At 33.8% G+C, this 16813-nt stretch overlaps 1 protein-coding gene across 13 annotated transcripts in view; it reads left to right on the forward strand.

Moving 5' to 3' along the window:
• Pcdh7 (protocadherin 7) overlaps nt 1-16813 on the forward strand; it is a 417092-nt gene that overhangs the window by 188585 nt on the left and 211694 nt on the right. For 4 of the 13 annotated variants that reach the window (XM_006504023.4, XM_006504019.4, NM_001310608.1 and 1 more), the window contains one exon: nt 8427-8643. The exons of 2 other annotated variants lie outside the window; for them this stretch is intronic. In XM_006504023.4, coding sequence (XP_006504086.1) covers nt 8427-8643 — 217 coding nt within the window. Of the gene's footprint in view, nt 1-8426; nt 8644-11074; nt 12170-16813 lie in introns of those variants that run through there. 7 more of the 13 variants (XM_006504024.4, XM_006504020.4, XM_017320993.2 and 4 more) reach the window with 3 other exon arrangements.

A 16813-nucleotide genomic window follows, 5' to 3' on the forward strand; every position in this document is an offset into this window, starting at 1 on the left:
CTATCAACAGTATAACTTCTGTTGAGAAGCACGGCTTCAATCCAATGAGAAAGTATTGGTTCAGTATGTTTCTTAGAAAATGTTCATTTTTATCTCCTTGTTCGAACACTTTGGGAAGCTGTTAGGTATGAAATGGATCCAAATTTCTGTCAGCATCTGGCATATCTTTATTTGGAATCATTCTTTCAGAAGGTGAAAATATCTGTGCTGAAGGAAGTTATGTCTAAAGATACACATGTTATGAGCACTGTGCTATCATCATGCTGTAGAGGTGGGGACATAAAGCAGTCTTTGTTCTGACAAGAGTAAAAATGAAGTGTCCACAGTAGGCTCTCATGCTTGTTTGTTCATTTGCTTTTGTTTTGATTCTTGTCTAAAGGAAACATTGGCATGACTTATTCATGAGTTAAAACAACTTCCATTCTATTCCAGGTATGAAGAAGAGCTGATTGATTTTAACTTGGTTTCCTTAATTTTTTTTAAATTTAATTTTGACAATTTCAAAAATACATACAATGAATTGTGAATGTGTTGACTTTCTTTTTCTTTTTTTCTTTCTTTTTTTTTTTTTTTTTTTTAGTTTTTCAAGACAGGGTTGTATTGACTTTTTATTACCCCTTTTTACCCCTTTTTATCTGCTTCTTGTTCTTATATTCTTTGCAACTGGTTCCCATCTACCTCCATGGCTTATGGTTTTCTGTACATCTTGGAGGTAGCCATAGTTCCTGAGTGTTCATGGATACATCTATGTTACAAGACAGCATTTCCTAACACTCCATTCTCCAGCTTTTATATTTCTTTCCTGTCATTGCTGATGATCTCTGACTCTTCCATGGGGAGGGGGATATATTCTTGTATCCACAATAAATAACATCAACAAAAATTATTCATGTAAGTTTTCTTCTGTATAATGAATAAGGCATTTTTACAAATCAGGGCTTAGTAACAAGGCTCTGGAATGGAGCATCTAAGTAGTCCACAAACTGGAAAACATCTTTTTGAATAATTGGCTCTAATTTTTCATGACATCTTTGTATGGCACTTTATATTGTATTGTATCAGAATAGGGAATCTCAGCCAAATCTGGCCTTCTGCTTCTTTCTGAATAGTCAGCCAGATAGGATTGATTTTTTTCTTTATAGTTGTAAATATTGAAAAATAACAATGGTAACATTTTATGGAGTGGAAACATTATCAGAATCTCAAAATGTTATGTCCACAAATAAAATCTCCCTTGTCAATTTACTTTTGTGTTTTTAACGACTATTTTCATGTAAAAACTGCAGGGCCAGGTAACTACAGCTGAGATGTATGGTACACAGAACCCGAAATATTTTGGCCCTTTGAGAAGAAGGTTTGCTAAACTGTGGGCTAGGTTTAAAAGGAGCCAGTCAGAAATGGTGAAAAAATAGATCAGCTAATAGTGCCTATGTTATAGCAACCCAATGAGTTATGTTCTAAAATATTTGTTTTTCTAAATCATTTTGTTGTGTAAGTTTGGCTGTATTTGCCAAGAATTTTCAACTTTGCTTATTCTGTTTCTTCATGTTTTTCATGCAATAAAATGCAAAATGCAAAGAGGCCAGTTTGCACCTCCAGAATAGGTCGTTCTTGCAGTCAGTTTTCACTTTGACATTGAGTATTTTATTTGTACCTTGAAAAACCAGGACATAAATATGATGCATATAGAAAGAACCTTAGTCAAAATGACAACTTGAGTGAAAACACTGTACCTCCCTGGCATCAGGAATCAGATTCCTTGCTGGTTTTGTAGTAACTAACCCACATCTGTAGAACTAAGAATACCTCTGGATTCTTAATACCTCAAGTGCACATACAAACAACAGTGTAAAATGTATAATTGTATACCTAAGTCAAGAACTAGCTATTTTTTTCCAGTTTTATTTTTTATTGGATATTTTCTTTATTTACACTTCAAATGTTATCTCCTTTCCTGGTTTGCTCTCCCCCCCCCCCCAAAAAAAAATCCCCTCCCTCCTCCCCTGCTCCGCAACCCACACATTCCTTCTTCCTAGCCCTAGCATTTCCCCACACTGGGGCATAGAGCCTTCACAGGACAAAGGGCCTCTCCCCCCATTGGTGTCAGACGAGGCCATCCTCTGCTACATATGCAGCTGGAGCCATGATTTCCACCATGTGTAAAGAGCTAGCTATTTTACTTTCCTCAAATAAGCTTGGTAATTAACTAATTCACATGTCTCAACCTGAGCCTTTGAGCACCCTTTCGTCTGTGGACATGAAAGAAAGACTGTCATTTTGAAGTATGGAGGAATGTTGCGACTTCAGTACATGAAGGCACCCCTAAAAAGTTTAAAGACGTGATAAAAGTTTGTTTGAGGGTTCTGCCAAATGTCCTACCACCAATGCTTCGTAGAATCCCAGGTATTTTTGCTCAGTAGCAAAGAACCCAGTCTGAGAATGTTTCATCAGGCATGTGTTCATTTGTAGGGAAAGGACTTCCATCATCAGACAGCTCTGCTTTTAATATAGAATGCAGCACTCCTCCTACGCCAAGAGCCTCCTCATGGTTTCAGTGCTTTATGACTGACAAAGAGTCATTACAAGTCGGTTTGATGGGCATAACTAAGTGAATTGGAAAAAATAATAAAAAAAAAAGTCTTTCAGCCCATTCAGAAATAATTGATGTGACGGAGACAGCTGTATGTGAGTTCCAGATAAGGAGACGATTTATGAAGAAACCACTGAAGCTAAAAGGGAAGGTGCAGAGTTAAAGTTCCCAATAAAGTTGTCTGTTAGACACAGCACTATTCAATAAGGAAAAGATTGAACCTGAGGTACTTTTCAATAGATGGCATCCTTAGGGGCCCATCCTCTTGCAGATAAAATTCCCATAAAGGTATTGTCACTAGTTATAAAACATGGACTCTAATTCTAAACTATCTTCATTCTATGGAATTAATGAAACACAGCATTTACTAAACTTAAATCTCTTTATTTTCCTCAAATTTATCTCTACTTTAGCAAAGAAATATGCATTTTTATTCTGTAGGTTGTAACTTCAAAGATTTTGGTAAAGAACTGAGGTAAAAATCTTTACAAACATTGCCTTATGAAACATCATAAAGGCTTTTCAGGTATTATAGATTATTTAAAACTGCTTGAGCAATTTATCATGAGTAAAATTAAGTTATTATGTATGTGTTTTTAAATAGTCATCTGTTAATTCAAAACTATACTTTAGATTTCACCTGGATATTCTATACATTCTCAATGATTAGACTCTGTTTTTATCCTTTTAAGTTCATGGAATTTATTTATTTTTTATGTAAATGATGACCATGGTCATACATTGCTTCCCTTATATTGCTATTTCCATGGAAGGAGGGAGACAAGAAAGAGGCTGCCCTTTCAAGTTCCATGACAACAGAAAAATAATCAAGGCAGACAGAGAGCTGCCTCTATGTGATACCAGAAAACAGTGAATGGGTGTGAAAGGTTGGTTACCAACCTTGAGAAACTTTAAAGCAATGCTAATGAGGTTTAGTCACTTAGGAGTTAAAGAGAAGACAAACCATATCATTATTCTTGACTTAGCATCTTACCTGGAGCTTGAATGCATTTGTGGCAGTGTCTAAACTACTGTGGTTACCCTGATCCTCTTGTTCTCAAGCCTAAGCTTCTAGTGTGTAATATTGAAGTCCCAAAGTAGCTGACAAATGCCTTTATAAATTAATTGACCACCAAAGTGTTTGTGTTTAATGAAGGATATCATCACTGTAGCCCTTGAAATATGCGGTTGTTATCACATGTGCATTATTACTTCATCAATAATGTGTGGTTTTCAACATTAATTAGGCCTGACATTTTATGTGGACTTTAGAAGTTCTACCTAGAATAGTTGTGAATTACTTAGCTAGCTCTATATTTTCCTTAAGAAGAAGAAGAGGAAACCTAAGTAAAATGTTGGAAGATAACTCTGGTTATTTAGCAGTGGCCTCAGGTACAGTACCTTTTATAGGATGTGTCTCTGAGGGAGCTTGAGGCTCTTTTTATGAGCTATCTCATTAATTTCCCCAGAATTAAGAAAAAGATATTATTATCTCTATTTTACAGACCCTTGGCCTAAGGCATAAGAACCAAAGGTCAGCTAACTTGGCCAAGGTAGCAAAGAAAATCTATAGGGAATTTTGAAATATTTGCTTTTTGCTTTCTTTTATTTTTCATATATAAAGTATTTTTTTCTTATTTAAAACCTATACACTCTTTTACACACACCCATGGAAGAATTTTCTTTTGCTTTTGTGGTTATTTTGAAAATAATTATCTGTTTAACTTAATTTAGTGTTCACTGAGCTCTTTCATTCTCTTTGTAACTTCAGTTGAACACCTTGCTTTGCTAGCATGTTACATACTCACCTTAAAATGAACACTTTTCTGTGACATTGAAGAATAATATCGAGAATCAGTAAATGCATCCCTACTTAAACCTTGGTCCAATAATCTTTAAGACCTATTTATACTTCTAAGCATGTTAATTAGAGTCTTCTATTTGCATTTCATTGGTAACTTTATCTTCTTTTTATCTATCTATCTATCTATCTATCTATCTATCTATCTATCTATCTATGTGTGTGTGCATGTATGTGTATATATATATATATATACACATGCATGCACACACACACACACACACACACACACACACACACATATATATATATATATATATATATGGCCCACACACACATATACACACACACACACACATATATGTATGTCGTTGAGTTTCTTCACTGTATGTAATTTTTAAAGCCCATAAAATAAATGCAAGTATAGTGAATCAGTGAATCATGATATATTTATGACCACTTCCATTCAGCTACTCAAACCAAAAAATCCATTCCCATTGCTGGTAGCTCTTTTTGGCCTATCCTTAGGTTAATGCTTCTCACATTCCAAAGTGTATGAGTTTGAATGCTTTCAGATCCATGTTTCTGTGCCCTGAGAAAGGCCTGCATATTGCTATAACTGATTCTAGAATCAGTAGATACTGTGGGGGAATCTGTTGGTTTCTAGAGCAGATTATCCTCAATGCTGACTTACTTAGTTTATGTTGTGGTAAGTAGTGGCACTTCATTATTTATAAATTTTCTAAATAGTTCAAAGTTGTGAGTAAACTCAGGAGTTGTCACTCGATTTTTCTTTATATCATCAGTCGTGAAACAGACATACACACTACTGTTTTTGTCAGAAAGTTGACATACTGTCTTCCTTGCTCATCTAGTCCATCTTTAAATCTGGGGGGGGGTGCCATAATTTTGAATTGTAGTACATGTTATAAAACATAACAGTCTTCTCACTTGTTTCAGCCTGATGATGGATGAATATAAGGCTCTGTCCTGCTCCCTCTCCCTTTCTCTCTTTCCCCTCCCCTCTCCCCTACTCCTCTCCTCCTTCTCCATATATATTTTTCTTTCTTCCCATCCCTTCTAGATCTCTCTATACGTGCATATACCCACTAACTGAATATGTGTGTCACACTATTAGAGTTGAGTGTTAGCCTATGCATCGATACCTCAGTGAAGTTCTAATAGTAACTTTGTTTTCTTTATCAGTATAAATGCATCAATGAAGTAGTTTTATACTTAAAATAGCAATAACACACAACATATAGAGATATAATGTTGATATTCCAGAATTATAGAATTCTAATTATATGGATCAAATGATTGGTGTGTGTGTTCTTGCTCACTGTGTCATATTTTTCAGTTTAAGTTTGAATGTGGCAAATATTTGCATTTACTTAGAACCTATATTAAGTTAAAGAACTTTCAAACAAAAAGAAACTGAAGAACTGAGTGCCTTTTTAAGTACTAAAATTCTAATGCTCTTCTAAAATAAATTATAGAGATCAAAATATTCTCAATAAAATGGGGCAAAAAATCAAGAAAATACAATGCTAAGTTAATGACAATTATTAGCTAACCCACTGTGGAACTATTTCCTTTTTCTTGGCAATTTTTTTTCATTAGAAGGATAGAGGTTCTCCCTGTCATTGTAGTACTACATTGGAGAAAAGAAAGAACTCAGCACAGATTTCCAAGTTACTACTTTCACCCAAAAGTTACTTTTTTTAAATAACAAAATGAAGCAACATTTTAAAAATTATTTCTCATTTTTCTTTTCTGTATTAATAGTGTGTGTTCATTTTAAACTCTTGCTTTGATAGTTGAAACTGATCCTAAAAGATATGAAAGTCATTAAAATAGAATTAAAAATAATCTTTCACCTTTCTTCCACATTCTTTTTAGAATGATAAATATTTTAACTCCATTGTATAGCCTTTGTAGTCCCTCCCTTATTCTTTATCATTAAAATTCCACTGCTCAGTACTGTTTGCTGAAAATAACTGGGTGGTTTTAAGAAAGTTGCAGTACCTTTAACCACTGAACCATGATTTAAATTTAAAAAAAAAAGGCAGAAAGAAAGAAAGAAAGAAAGGAAGGAAGGAAGGAAGGAAGGAAGGAAGAAAGAAAGAAAGAAAGAAAGAAAGAAAGAAAGAAAGAAAGAACGAAAGAAAGAAAGAAAGAAAGAAAGAAAGAAAGAAAGAAAGAAAGAAAGAAAGAAAGAAAGAAAGCTGTAGTAGTGACATTTTCAAAGGGGGACCAAACCCCTTAGGCAATTCCAGATACTTTTTGGCTACCTGATAATATTAAGTGTTTAAGTGGGAGGGAATATAAACAGAAATGAAAGCGAGATGAACAAAAATGATTCCTTAGTGCAAATCCAATGGCCATAGAAACATAAAAACATAAAAACGGTAAGAGTTCTTTGCAAAGGCCATGTCTGTAGACTTTTTGGTTAGGGAGTTTGGTCCGATGATGTATAGACTGCCCACAGTGAAATACTGCGTGACCATTTTCCCATTCTGCTGTCCTAATTGCATGAAATATTATAAAGTCCATAATGATATTAAATGCCCACCAATCTTTAGATCTTAAAGTAGGAAGAAGAAATCTGCACATACTGTATGTTTCTATTAAGCTAACAAAGAATGATATAGTAGCAGGAATATCAATTTGCAGGTTTCATAGTAAATCATTTTTTCCCTAAAACAAAATAAGGGCTACATTTGTGGAAACATATTTAACAAAGTCAATTTACAAATTATGAGGAAATGCCACAATTCAACTTTCTTGTTTATTAACATATGATGTGTAGATAATCCTTATAAATCTACAGTCCTATTGGTCATGGTTAGGATTAGTGAGTTTTGTACCATGAGCTTTCGAACTATAATCATTCAGAAAAGCTTCTTAAATTTATACTATGTTTTGGCAGCAGTAAATTTAGACTGTGTATTGATAATGGAGAGTGTGGATTCTAAGTATAATAACTATGTACATATGTGTCATTTTCAAATTCATGAGGGGTTAATGTAGGAAACTATTATTAAGAATTTCAGACAGCTACCAAGCAGCATTGGGTACAGACATTACATATTATGTCACCTAACCAATACTATATATTCCATTAATGCTTTAGTTTGCCTTCTGAATGATGCAGCCTTGGTTTGTTGCCATAATAAACTTGAATTTATTTTAATGTTACTATGTAATTCAGATAACTTGCATGTCTCATGCCCCATAGATATGAGCAGCCATTGACACTAAAACAGGTACTTGTTGGTTCTATTTGAAAATTCTTGAGGACCTGTAATAAACCAAATAAACACTACAGTTGACTTTATCATGTTTGAATGAACTACAATTACTGTAATTACAATCAATTAAGACTTTTAATCTCTTTTAATTTATTTTTCATTCATGAGTTGAAGAAAGTCTTACAGATCATCTCACTATATGTGTCTTAAATAGATACTTTATAGGAACAAAGTCATAAATACTTTGTGATTTCCTAATACCACATTCATGTTCTCATTGATCAGCTGCACTGTTACTAGCTGAATTTCAGCAAACACGGAATTATCTATCTGTATTATATCGACTGGATTTGAATGCCTTATGTCATTTGAAGTATTGAGATAACATTTTTTCACAATGAATTGTATTGGCATATTATTTCCTCCCAGAGTTACTGACCATTGTTTTTATTAAATCTATTTGTGGAAAATATAAAGACTACTGAATGGGAAAAGATTGAATATATAAATCTAGGTTCTTTGATTTCAATGCATTTGTGAGTAAAATATTATTTTTCTTAACATTTGTTTCATAAGGAAGATTTTTGTTTTCAACAGTAAAATATAAACTCTTGGCTTATCTTAGGTGATATATAGTTATCCAAATATACTTCTATCTGTTTAATTATTTTGTATTGAATTAGTGTCTGTCGATTTTAAAATACGTAATTGATGTGTTTTATGAAATAAGATCATTTACCATCTTATATCTTAATGACATTCAGAATCTTTTCTTTTACAGCCATTTCGTAGAGTGACGTTTTCTGTTGTGAGTCAGCCTCAGGACCCACATCAGGGGTCACTGCAGAGTTGCTATGACAGCGGGCTGGAGGAGTCAGAAACACCAAGCAGTAAGAGTTCATCAGGGCCAAGACTGGGTGCCCTTCCACTCCCAGAGGACAACTATGAGAGGACCACGCCGGATGGCAGTGTTGGTGAGGCAGAGCATATGGAAAATGGTAGGGGCAAACACAACATCCACACACATAATCACGCTAGTGAGCCCGAATAATTAGGCTTGTGAAAAGCTAGTCTAAAATAAAACAAAACAAAACAAATCAAAACAAAAAACAAAGTAGATTACACCAAAACTAATTTAAAATTCTAAATATTTGGTAAAATACAGAACTTACAAATAAAGAAACATAAATCTATAGATAAAAAAATTCATAAAATCACACCATCATTTAAAGGAGTGCATCAGAAAATAAAAGCACCTATTTATAAACTGGAGCAATTTCTACCATGAAAGTGCTAACTCAGTGCACAACTGCAAAAGCACAGCCACTAAGGGAGGTCTTGTATGAGTGTTTTCTTCTATTCATTTTTGTCATGCAACTATTTCTTCAATGAACACAAAACAACCTTAGCAAAAGTCACACATTTTGCTTAAGTATTTCCTTCTCTGAATATTCAGCAATGCAGTTTTGACCCTTTGCTTTTGAATGCCAGGTGAACTGGATCAGAAATGAGCAGTTAGTGTCTTGCTCTCCCTAGCATGCGTTAAATGCCATTACAATTTCCCTCTCCTTACAGTATATGGTTTAATCTCTATTTTTGAAAGGGAGAGGGAATAGAACAAACTATAATTCTCCCTTTCCTTACCTCATTGTGAGCCTATTCTCATAATTGTCACAATTGGCCTTCTCTGCCTTTTGTATATCATAAAATATGTTGCAAATAATACATGTAAATGCTTTCACATTTGCTCATGTTCCCAAAGGCAACTGTGTTATTTATTTTCTAGATTTTGAGTACTCGATAAACACTTGAGGAATGAGTTAATTTCACAATGGAGTGGCAAAGCTTTTCCTAACTTCATTTTTATTTCTAATGTGAAAGAGATACAGTTATATAAATCAAGGAAAGCATGAAAATTGCATATGGTTTTCTGTCATTCACCATCTCAATCCTCTTTTGAAAAAGGCTCTTTTACTTGCTTTATATCAGTTTTTTCAGTGGTGGCATATATATTAATTATATTTAAGAGAGTATATTAATTAAAGAAAAATGCACCTTTTGATTTAGGAATGTACTTGTGAATACTAAAATCCAGTAAAACATAAATCAAAAAGTGACCCCAAGTAAAGTATTCCACATTAAATCATACTGAGTAATTGCCTAAGTATTGATCTTTATTAAATATGATAAAATATGATATCAGGGCTTGTTGATTGTCCTTCTTGATCAATTCTCTAGACTTTAAATGGCATTTTGCCTCCTGGCTATAAGGCATGCTTATCTGTGTGTATGGTGGTGTGTGCTAACGTGGAAGGGACTTTGACATGATCTTAAAAAAAACATTTTGTCAGTAATTTTATTAAATGAGTGTAAAATTTTGGTATGAATTAAATTGCAGTCGAATATATATTTAAGGAAAATGTATTTAAAGTTCTAACTACACACACACAAACACACACACACACACACACACACACACACACATATATATATATATATATATATATATATATATATATATATATGAATAGTCCTTAGTCAGACAGGGTTCATTACACTTGAGACTTCTATTTTATATGAAGTTTTCTTTTGATAGTAGTACAATTTTATTTGTTCTTAAAAGTACTTTCTTTTCTTTACTCTAGAAAGAATGTTGTATTAGTAAGTGTTTTTTTATGTCAGTGGTTTTCATAACCCTGGCATTTTAGTTTTTATTATTATTTCTTTTTTTACTTTAAAGATGGTATGCATTTTAAATATAATCAGGAAATGATGCCTAATTAAAGTATAATTATGTTTGGTAAGCTCACCTAGGGCAATTTTCAGGAAACATGAATGTCATGAAAAAATAGAGGAAAATTTAAATAGAGTAGAAAGTTCACTGAAAAAATTTGCTAAATAAATTCCAGTTTTTTCCTAACCATGTAGTAAGTGCAGTAAACAGAAGAGTCATAGGATCACAACCAATTTTTCTACACATGACTGACACTTAAAACACAGGGTGCATATAAGTGCTTTGTCATCTGTTGCCTGTGATCTATATTGTCCCTGATCTATATATAATTATAGATGAGATGGGATGCACTTTGAACAAGCCAGACTCAAACGTTGACATTTGAGTAACAGTTCTGTTTGGATCTTAGATTGCTAAATTCTCATGTACTAATAGAGTATAATTGTATTGCTTGAGTTCTGGTAAAATTTCATCTTCTATATTAATGGGCCATTCTTGTATAAATAGAATTGGAACTGAAATTGGTCAAGTATTCATTTGCAATATTTAATTGGAATACTGGTAATCTGCAGTTTTTTGCTTGGTTAGCTTTTCATCAGAATTTATTTCGACTTTCATTTGGATTCTCTATAAAAATATCATTTTATATGCTGTCCTAGTTCCTAATTATTATCACACCAAATATTTTCTTTCAGTTTCAACCTGGATGAAAATGTGCGCACATCACTAAGTGTCTTGGATTAAGTCTCATTGGAAAGTTTAGAAGAAAATTAGCCACACAGTAGTATATAATGTTCCTCTGTCATTTAACAAAAGAGAAATAAGCTAGAGTGTCTAATAAGATGTCAAAGACAGCATGCCATGGAAGGCATTGAAATGGAAAAACAGAAACAAAAATGCATCCAAATATATTTATATTTTACCAAAAGATTTATTGTTCTTTTGTAACTTATTATAAAAGTAGTTTCATTAATAAGGAACATGAGTTGTTTTTCTGTTTAGCTAGTTTTACATAGTCCGATTTCAGGGAAAAATAGTACAATGTAAAAGGGCACATTATTTATTAGCATGGAGACTCACTTTTCTGATGTTCTGGTGAATTTCTTAAAAACATAAATAGCACTTATGACACTTAAGATATTTCAGCAAAAGTATATATTTATCCATGCCAATGATCATTAATACATTCGTTTTATTAATTACCATCCACATGTTGATTAATGTTAATGATTTTTTCAATAATAATGAGATAATTGGTTATTTGATAATATATTAAATTTTTAATGCAATAATATTTCAAAATATAAAGTTCATAGTAAAGAGTTATAATAAAGTATTGGATTTTAAATATTTATAACTTGTATGTAGGAATTGATAATTTAAGTAAAGGAAAATATTAAGCATAAAGGCATCATTACTTCAAAGACAAATATAGACTATATCTAGCTTTCTCTTTTTTGATAGGAAACTAAGGTTCAGATTTTCTCTTCGAATGGTATTTCACTTTCTTTGGGGCTATAGTATTTATCTTAGTTTCAACCTTTAAGCCCTGGTCTATTTATTCTTTTAAAAGTCCCACTCTGTGTCAACTTTGCAAAGCCTGTTTCCCTTTTCTACACATGCCTTTAATATATCTGGCATATTACAATCTCAGATACAGAAAATACTCCACTTGGTTTCTGATCAAACATTGTCAACAGAGGTGGTCAGTCCACATAACTCTTCAGTTTGTGCTTGATTTTTTTCATGTCAGTGAAATAAATTATCTTTGAAATATCACTGTATTCCAACAACTTGTTTCTGCCTTTATATCTGATCTTCTTTGATTTTTAAGTTTATATTATGTTTCATATATATATATATATATATATATGTATAGAAAAGGGATATAAAATCTATCTATCTCTATCTATCTGTCTGTCTATGTATCTATCTATGTATCTATGTATCTATGTATCTATCTATCTATCTATCTATCTATCTATCTATCTATCTATCTATCTACACACAAAGATGTCAGCCTATCATGTTTTCATTTACACACAGATACGTTACAGAACCTTCCCAAATGTCCCAAGGTTTTTATATAGGTGTGAATATCACAACCTTAAACTCAAAATAAGTACTTTGGATTATTTACTATAGGAAAAGACTACTGGCCCTTGCTTGGAATTTTCTTTCACAGTTCTGTTGGTCTTGTTGGCCTCCTTGTCAGTCACCAGTATCTCACCGAGGCTAGGTTTTCTACTTTTTTTTTTAAACAATCTATGATATGGTTCTGTACTTCACAATTATCTGCAAAAAAATCTGTCAGATAGCCTTATTCTTCACTGTCCTTAGCGATTAAGCAAAGATATTGATTAGACATGATGGTAGGTCTCAACCAATCAAGATGTGTGCTGCAGCTCCTCTGTATCCTTCCAGTAAAAGGAGCTGTGTAAACTAAAATAACCTAAGATGACACTGTCCTAGAAGACACTTATCACCACTGTAGACAGAATCAGGTGGTTTGAAACAGGTCTTGATTCCTAATAGCATTAGTTTGAAATCCACCTTTGTCTTTATTTACTTAGCATTATGCTTAGCCCCAGTTTCTTGTACCACCTCATCTTTGTAGAATAAACCAATTTTGATGACATTGAAATAATTTATAAATAAATATGACTTGAAATCCATCTATGAAATGTTAAAAGCTATTATTTAGTGGGGTGATCAGTAAACTTTGTTGTTAATTTAAGGGAGACTTGGTGTAATTTAATATCTAAAGTTTTCATTAAATGTTTTTAGTCTTACAAAGACAGCATGCCATAATTAATGGTCTTAATGTATTCTGACCGTGAAGAGTTTGTACTGAGTTTCCTTCTGGGTGAGGTCCAGGTGACAGAGCAAGAGTACAACAGGATTAGCAGGAAGCTTTCTGTTTTCTGCCATCAAATCTACCTGAAAATTTACACTTCCTGTTTACCTATTCTTTTGCAGCTATTTTATATTTTTGTAAGCAAAGCATTTTCTCCTTCAGTAAAGCTGTATTTGGGCAGTGTCAAAATTATATATATATATATATATATATATATATATATATATATATATATATATATATCATATACTTTTTAAAAAGATCTTGCAGTTTATATTCAGTTTTTTCAGTTGGGTCCATTATTCTTCCTGTACATATTTCCCTTCAGATGGCTGCAAAATTCTCACAATTACAGGGGAAATGAACACAAAGTGTTCAATTAATATGCATGCCCAACTCCAAGTCCTTTCTTTTCTAATCTCAGTATTAATAATTAATACTGATAAAAATACATTGCTGTGTTACCCTTTTTATTATAATTTTGTCCTTTAAAGCTGCATCACTCTGCTGAACTCTTATGACATTTTAAAAGACAATGGGTTCTCATCTAACCTCTAAGTGACTTTGGAGGTCTGTTAGAGGGTTTGCTCCCATCAGACATGGCATAAGACTTCTGTGGAATTTTACCCCGAATTGAAAATACATTGGTTGTTTATTTCCTTAGTTAAAAAGTGATTATAATCTTTCCTGCCTCTCAAACAGACATACTGAGAGACACATTCTCTCACTCAATATGTCTCTGTCCCTCCTTATCAGGTTTTTTTTTCACAGAATATGTACAAAATTATGATTCTGGTAAGGTGTAAAGATAATCTTAAAAACCTTCTTAGTCACACACACATACACACACATATGCACACACACACACACACACACACACATACACACACACACACACACACACACACACACACACACACACACACACACACACACACACACACATACACACACAAATGTAAGTGTAATTGGTCCTTGAAAGTATATTTACCCTGCCTCTGGGTATAGCTCACTTACTGAGAAACTGATTTGTTTCGATATTCCTCTTCTAGAGAAAAACACTCATTATTTACCTGTTCTATTGCAGCTATTTCTTTCATTTTTTCGTAAGCAGAGCTTTTTCTTCGTGAGTAAAGCCATGTAGAACACTATCGCCTATAACCCTTGTTTTGTGATTGTATGGAAACAGAACTCTGGTTATTCATTTTGACTCAACAAACATGTATTGAAATTGAAATATGACTAAGGCTTTGTGAGGAAGCTTGAGTAAATGAAAAAGAATCCCTGCTTTCACAATGCAGTCCTTTCTGTCAGGAGATGTAGCCTTGGTTGTAGTGAACTAGATATGATGTCGAAAGGAGAAAACGCATTGGGGAAGATCAGATTGATGTTAGAAATAAAACAAGGATAGGAAAAAATGTATCAATAAGAGCATTTGCATTTCACAAATGAAGATGCAGGCTGGAAGAAGGCCTTGATGTATTGTTTTCCTCATATTCTCTTCACTTGCATTCTGTTTAGTTTAGATCCAATAATTATGTTGGCTGGGAAGCTTTATCTTAAATCACAGATTTTTTTTTGATTGTTTTTTTTTTTTTTTGAGACAAGGTTTCTCTGAAACTCAATCTGTAGACCAGGCTGGCCTCTAACTCAGAAATCCATCTACCTCTGCCTTCAAAGTGCTGGGATTAAAGGCATGCAGGACCAGGCATGCCCGGTTAAATGACAGAAATTTAAATCATTCATGTTATATCAAGTTACTGTGAATAACAGTAACTTGTGTCTGTGTGCATGTATGTGAAATGTACGTGTACATATGCAGACACTCCTGTGGAGACAAGAAGTTCATGGTTGGGTTCCCTTTCAATTGCAGTCAGATTTCTTTTTTGAGTCAGTGTCTCACTGAACCTAGAGCTCATAGATCATACTCCTCTGAGTGGCCATTGAACTCTAAGGATGTCTCTCAGTGATTGCACTAGCATTACAATTAGTGTTCACCTGTCTCTTTTACATGGATCCTGGTGATAACTTAGAACCTCATTTTAGTTGTGCAAGCACTATACCCAGTGACTTACCTTCTCAGTCCTCATCTCTCCCTCTCCCTCTATCCCTCTCCTTCTTCCTCTATCCCTCTCTCTCTTCCTTTCTTCCTCTCCTTCTCCCTCTGACCCTCTCCATTTCCATCTCCCCACTCCCCTCCTCACCCCTCTGTCTCTCACACACATTGGTCTCACTACGAAGCACTAACTGTCTTGAAAGCTGGGATGTAGACCAAGCTGGCTGTTACACCACAAAGATTTAGCTGCCTCTGCCTCCCAAATTCTGGGATTATGTAATTTGTTTAAAATCAGCTTTCACCCCCCCACACACACACAGACATACACAGACAAACACACACACACACATCACACACTCACACACACACACACACACACACACACAGACACACACACACACACACACACACACACACTGTCTTTTAAGGTTAAATAGTCATTGAAATTTTTAGAAGTTAGTATTGACATAATTGGCAGTAGAAACCAGATTCCGACCTACACTCGAGAACAAATTAATTGCATGTCTGTGCTCTCTCCTTGCTTATAAAAATGGCCAGTACTAAGTAGGTTTATTCTACCAATAAACCAATACATTTAATAAGGCCCTGTTAAGAGTATTTTTATGTCACCACTCTGTTCAGAAGACCAATTACGCTTCCCAGGCTAAGCTCATGAATGAATTATATTATAGCAGATCAGATATGCCTATTCTCTTTAGGGAAAAAAAAATAACAATTACTTCAATTTTTGTGTTTCTTAAAAGTTATTTTTGCATTGTGACACATTCCATTCTTATCTAAAATTTGGAAAGGTAGCTTGCGTTGTTTTAAATTTTTGATTTAGTTAAGTGTTTCCTTATTCCTGCAGGCTGAATTTTCATATTGGGTCTTTTTATCTTGTATGTATTTTTATTACTGCCCAGAAAATATGATTAACTTTCTATTAAATATGTGAGACGATGCAGATTTAAATGCCTCCTCCAAACAACCTTTTACCCTTTATATGTAGCAGTGTCAAGGAAAATGACCTTTTATACTATATGTGTTCAAATGAAAAGTATGTCAAGTCTAAAGTTGCTTCAGAAATAAACATATCATAAAATCTGCCACAAGCTGCTTCAAAATCTTCTGCAGGGTTTCTTATTTTTAAACATGTTTTTCCATCTTTTATTTTAATATCTGCTGTAAAATGATCACCGTCTACTTTGGAGAGATCCCTGGAGACCAATACACGACCTACAACATGCACATGGCTCTGAGATTGCATTGCTCTGAGTTACAGTTTCTTTTCCTGAATTGCGTGTATTGTTTCTCTTCTGTGTGAGGCCATATGCCATGAAACCCAAACCCCCAGAGAAAGTTCATAGATGTTATAGTGGAAACTCTGTACAAGTCCAGAATTTGGAATATTGTGAGAATTCAGAGCTAAATGCAACCATTTATTGTGAGTAAAGCATTTAGTCTACTGAATTCCAATTCAAGAGGCGAAGCGGAATGCTCTTTGCTTTCTACATCCTTGAA

The sequence above is a fragment of the Mus musculus genome, chromosome 5 (assembly GCF_000001635.26).
Source record: "Mus musculus strain C57BL/6J chromosome 5, GRCm38.p6 C57BL/6J".
Taxonomy (NCBI): domain Eukaryota; kingdom Metazoa; phylum Chordata; class Mammalia; order Rodentia; family Muridae; genus Mus; species Mus musculus.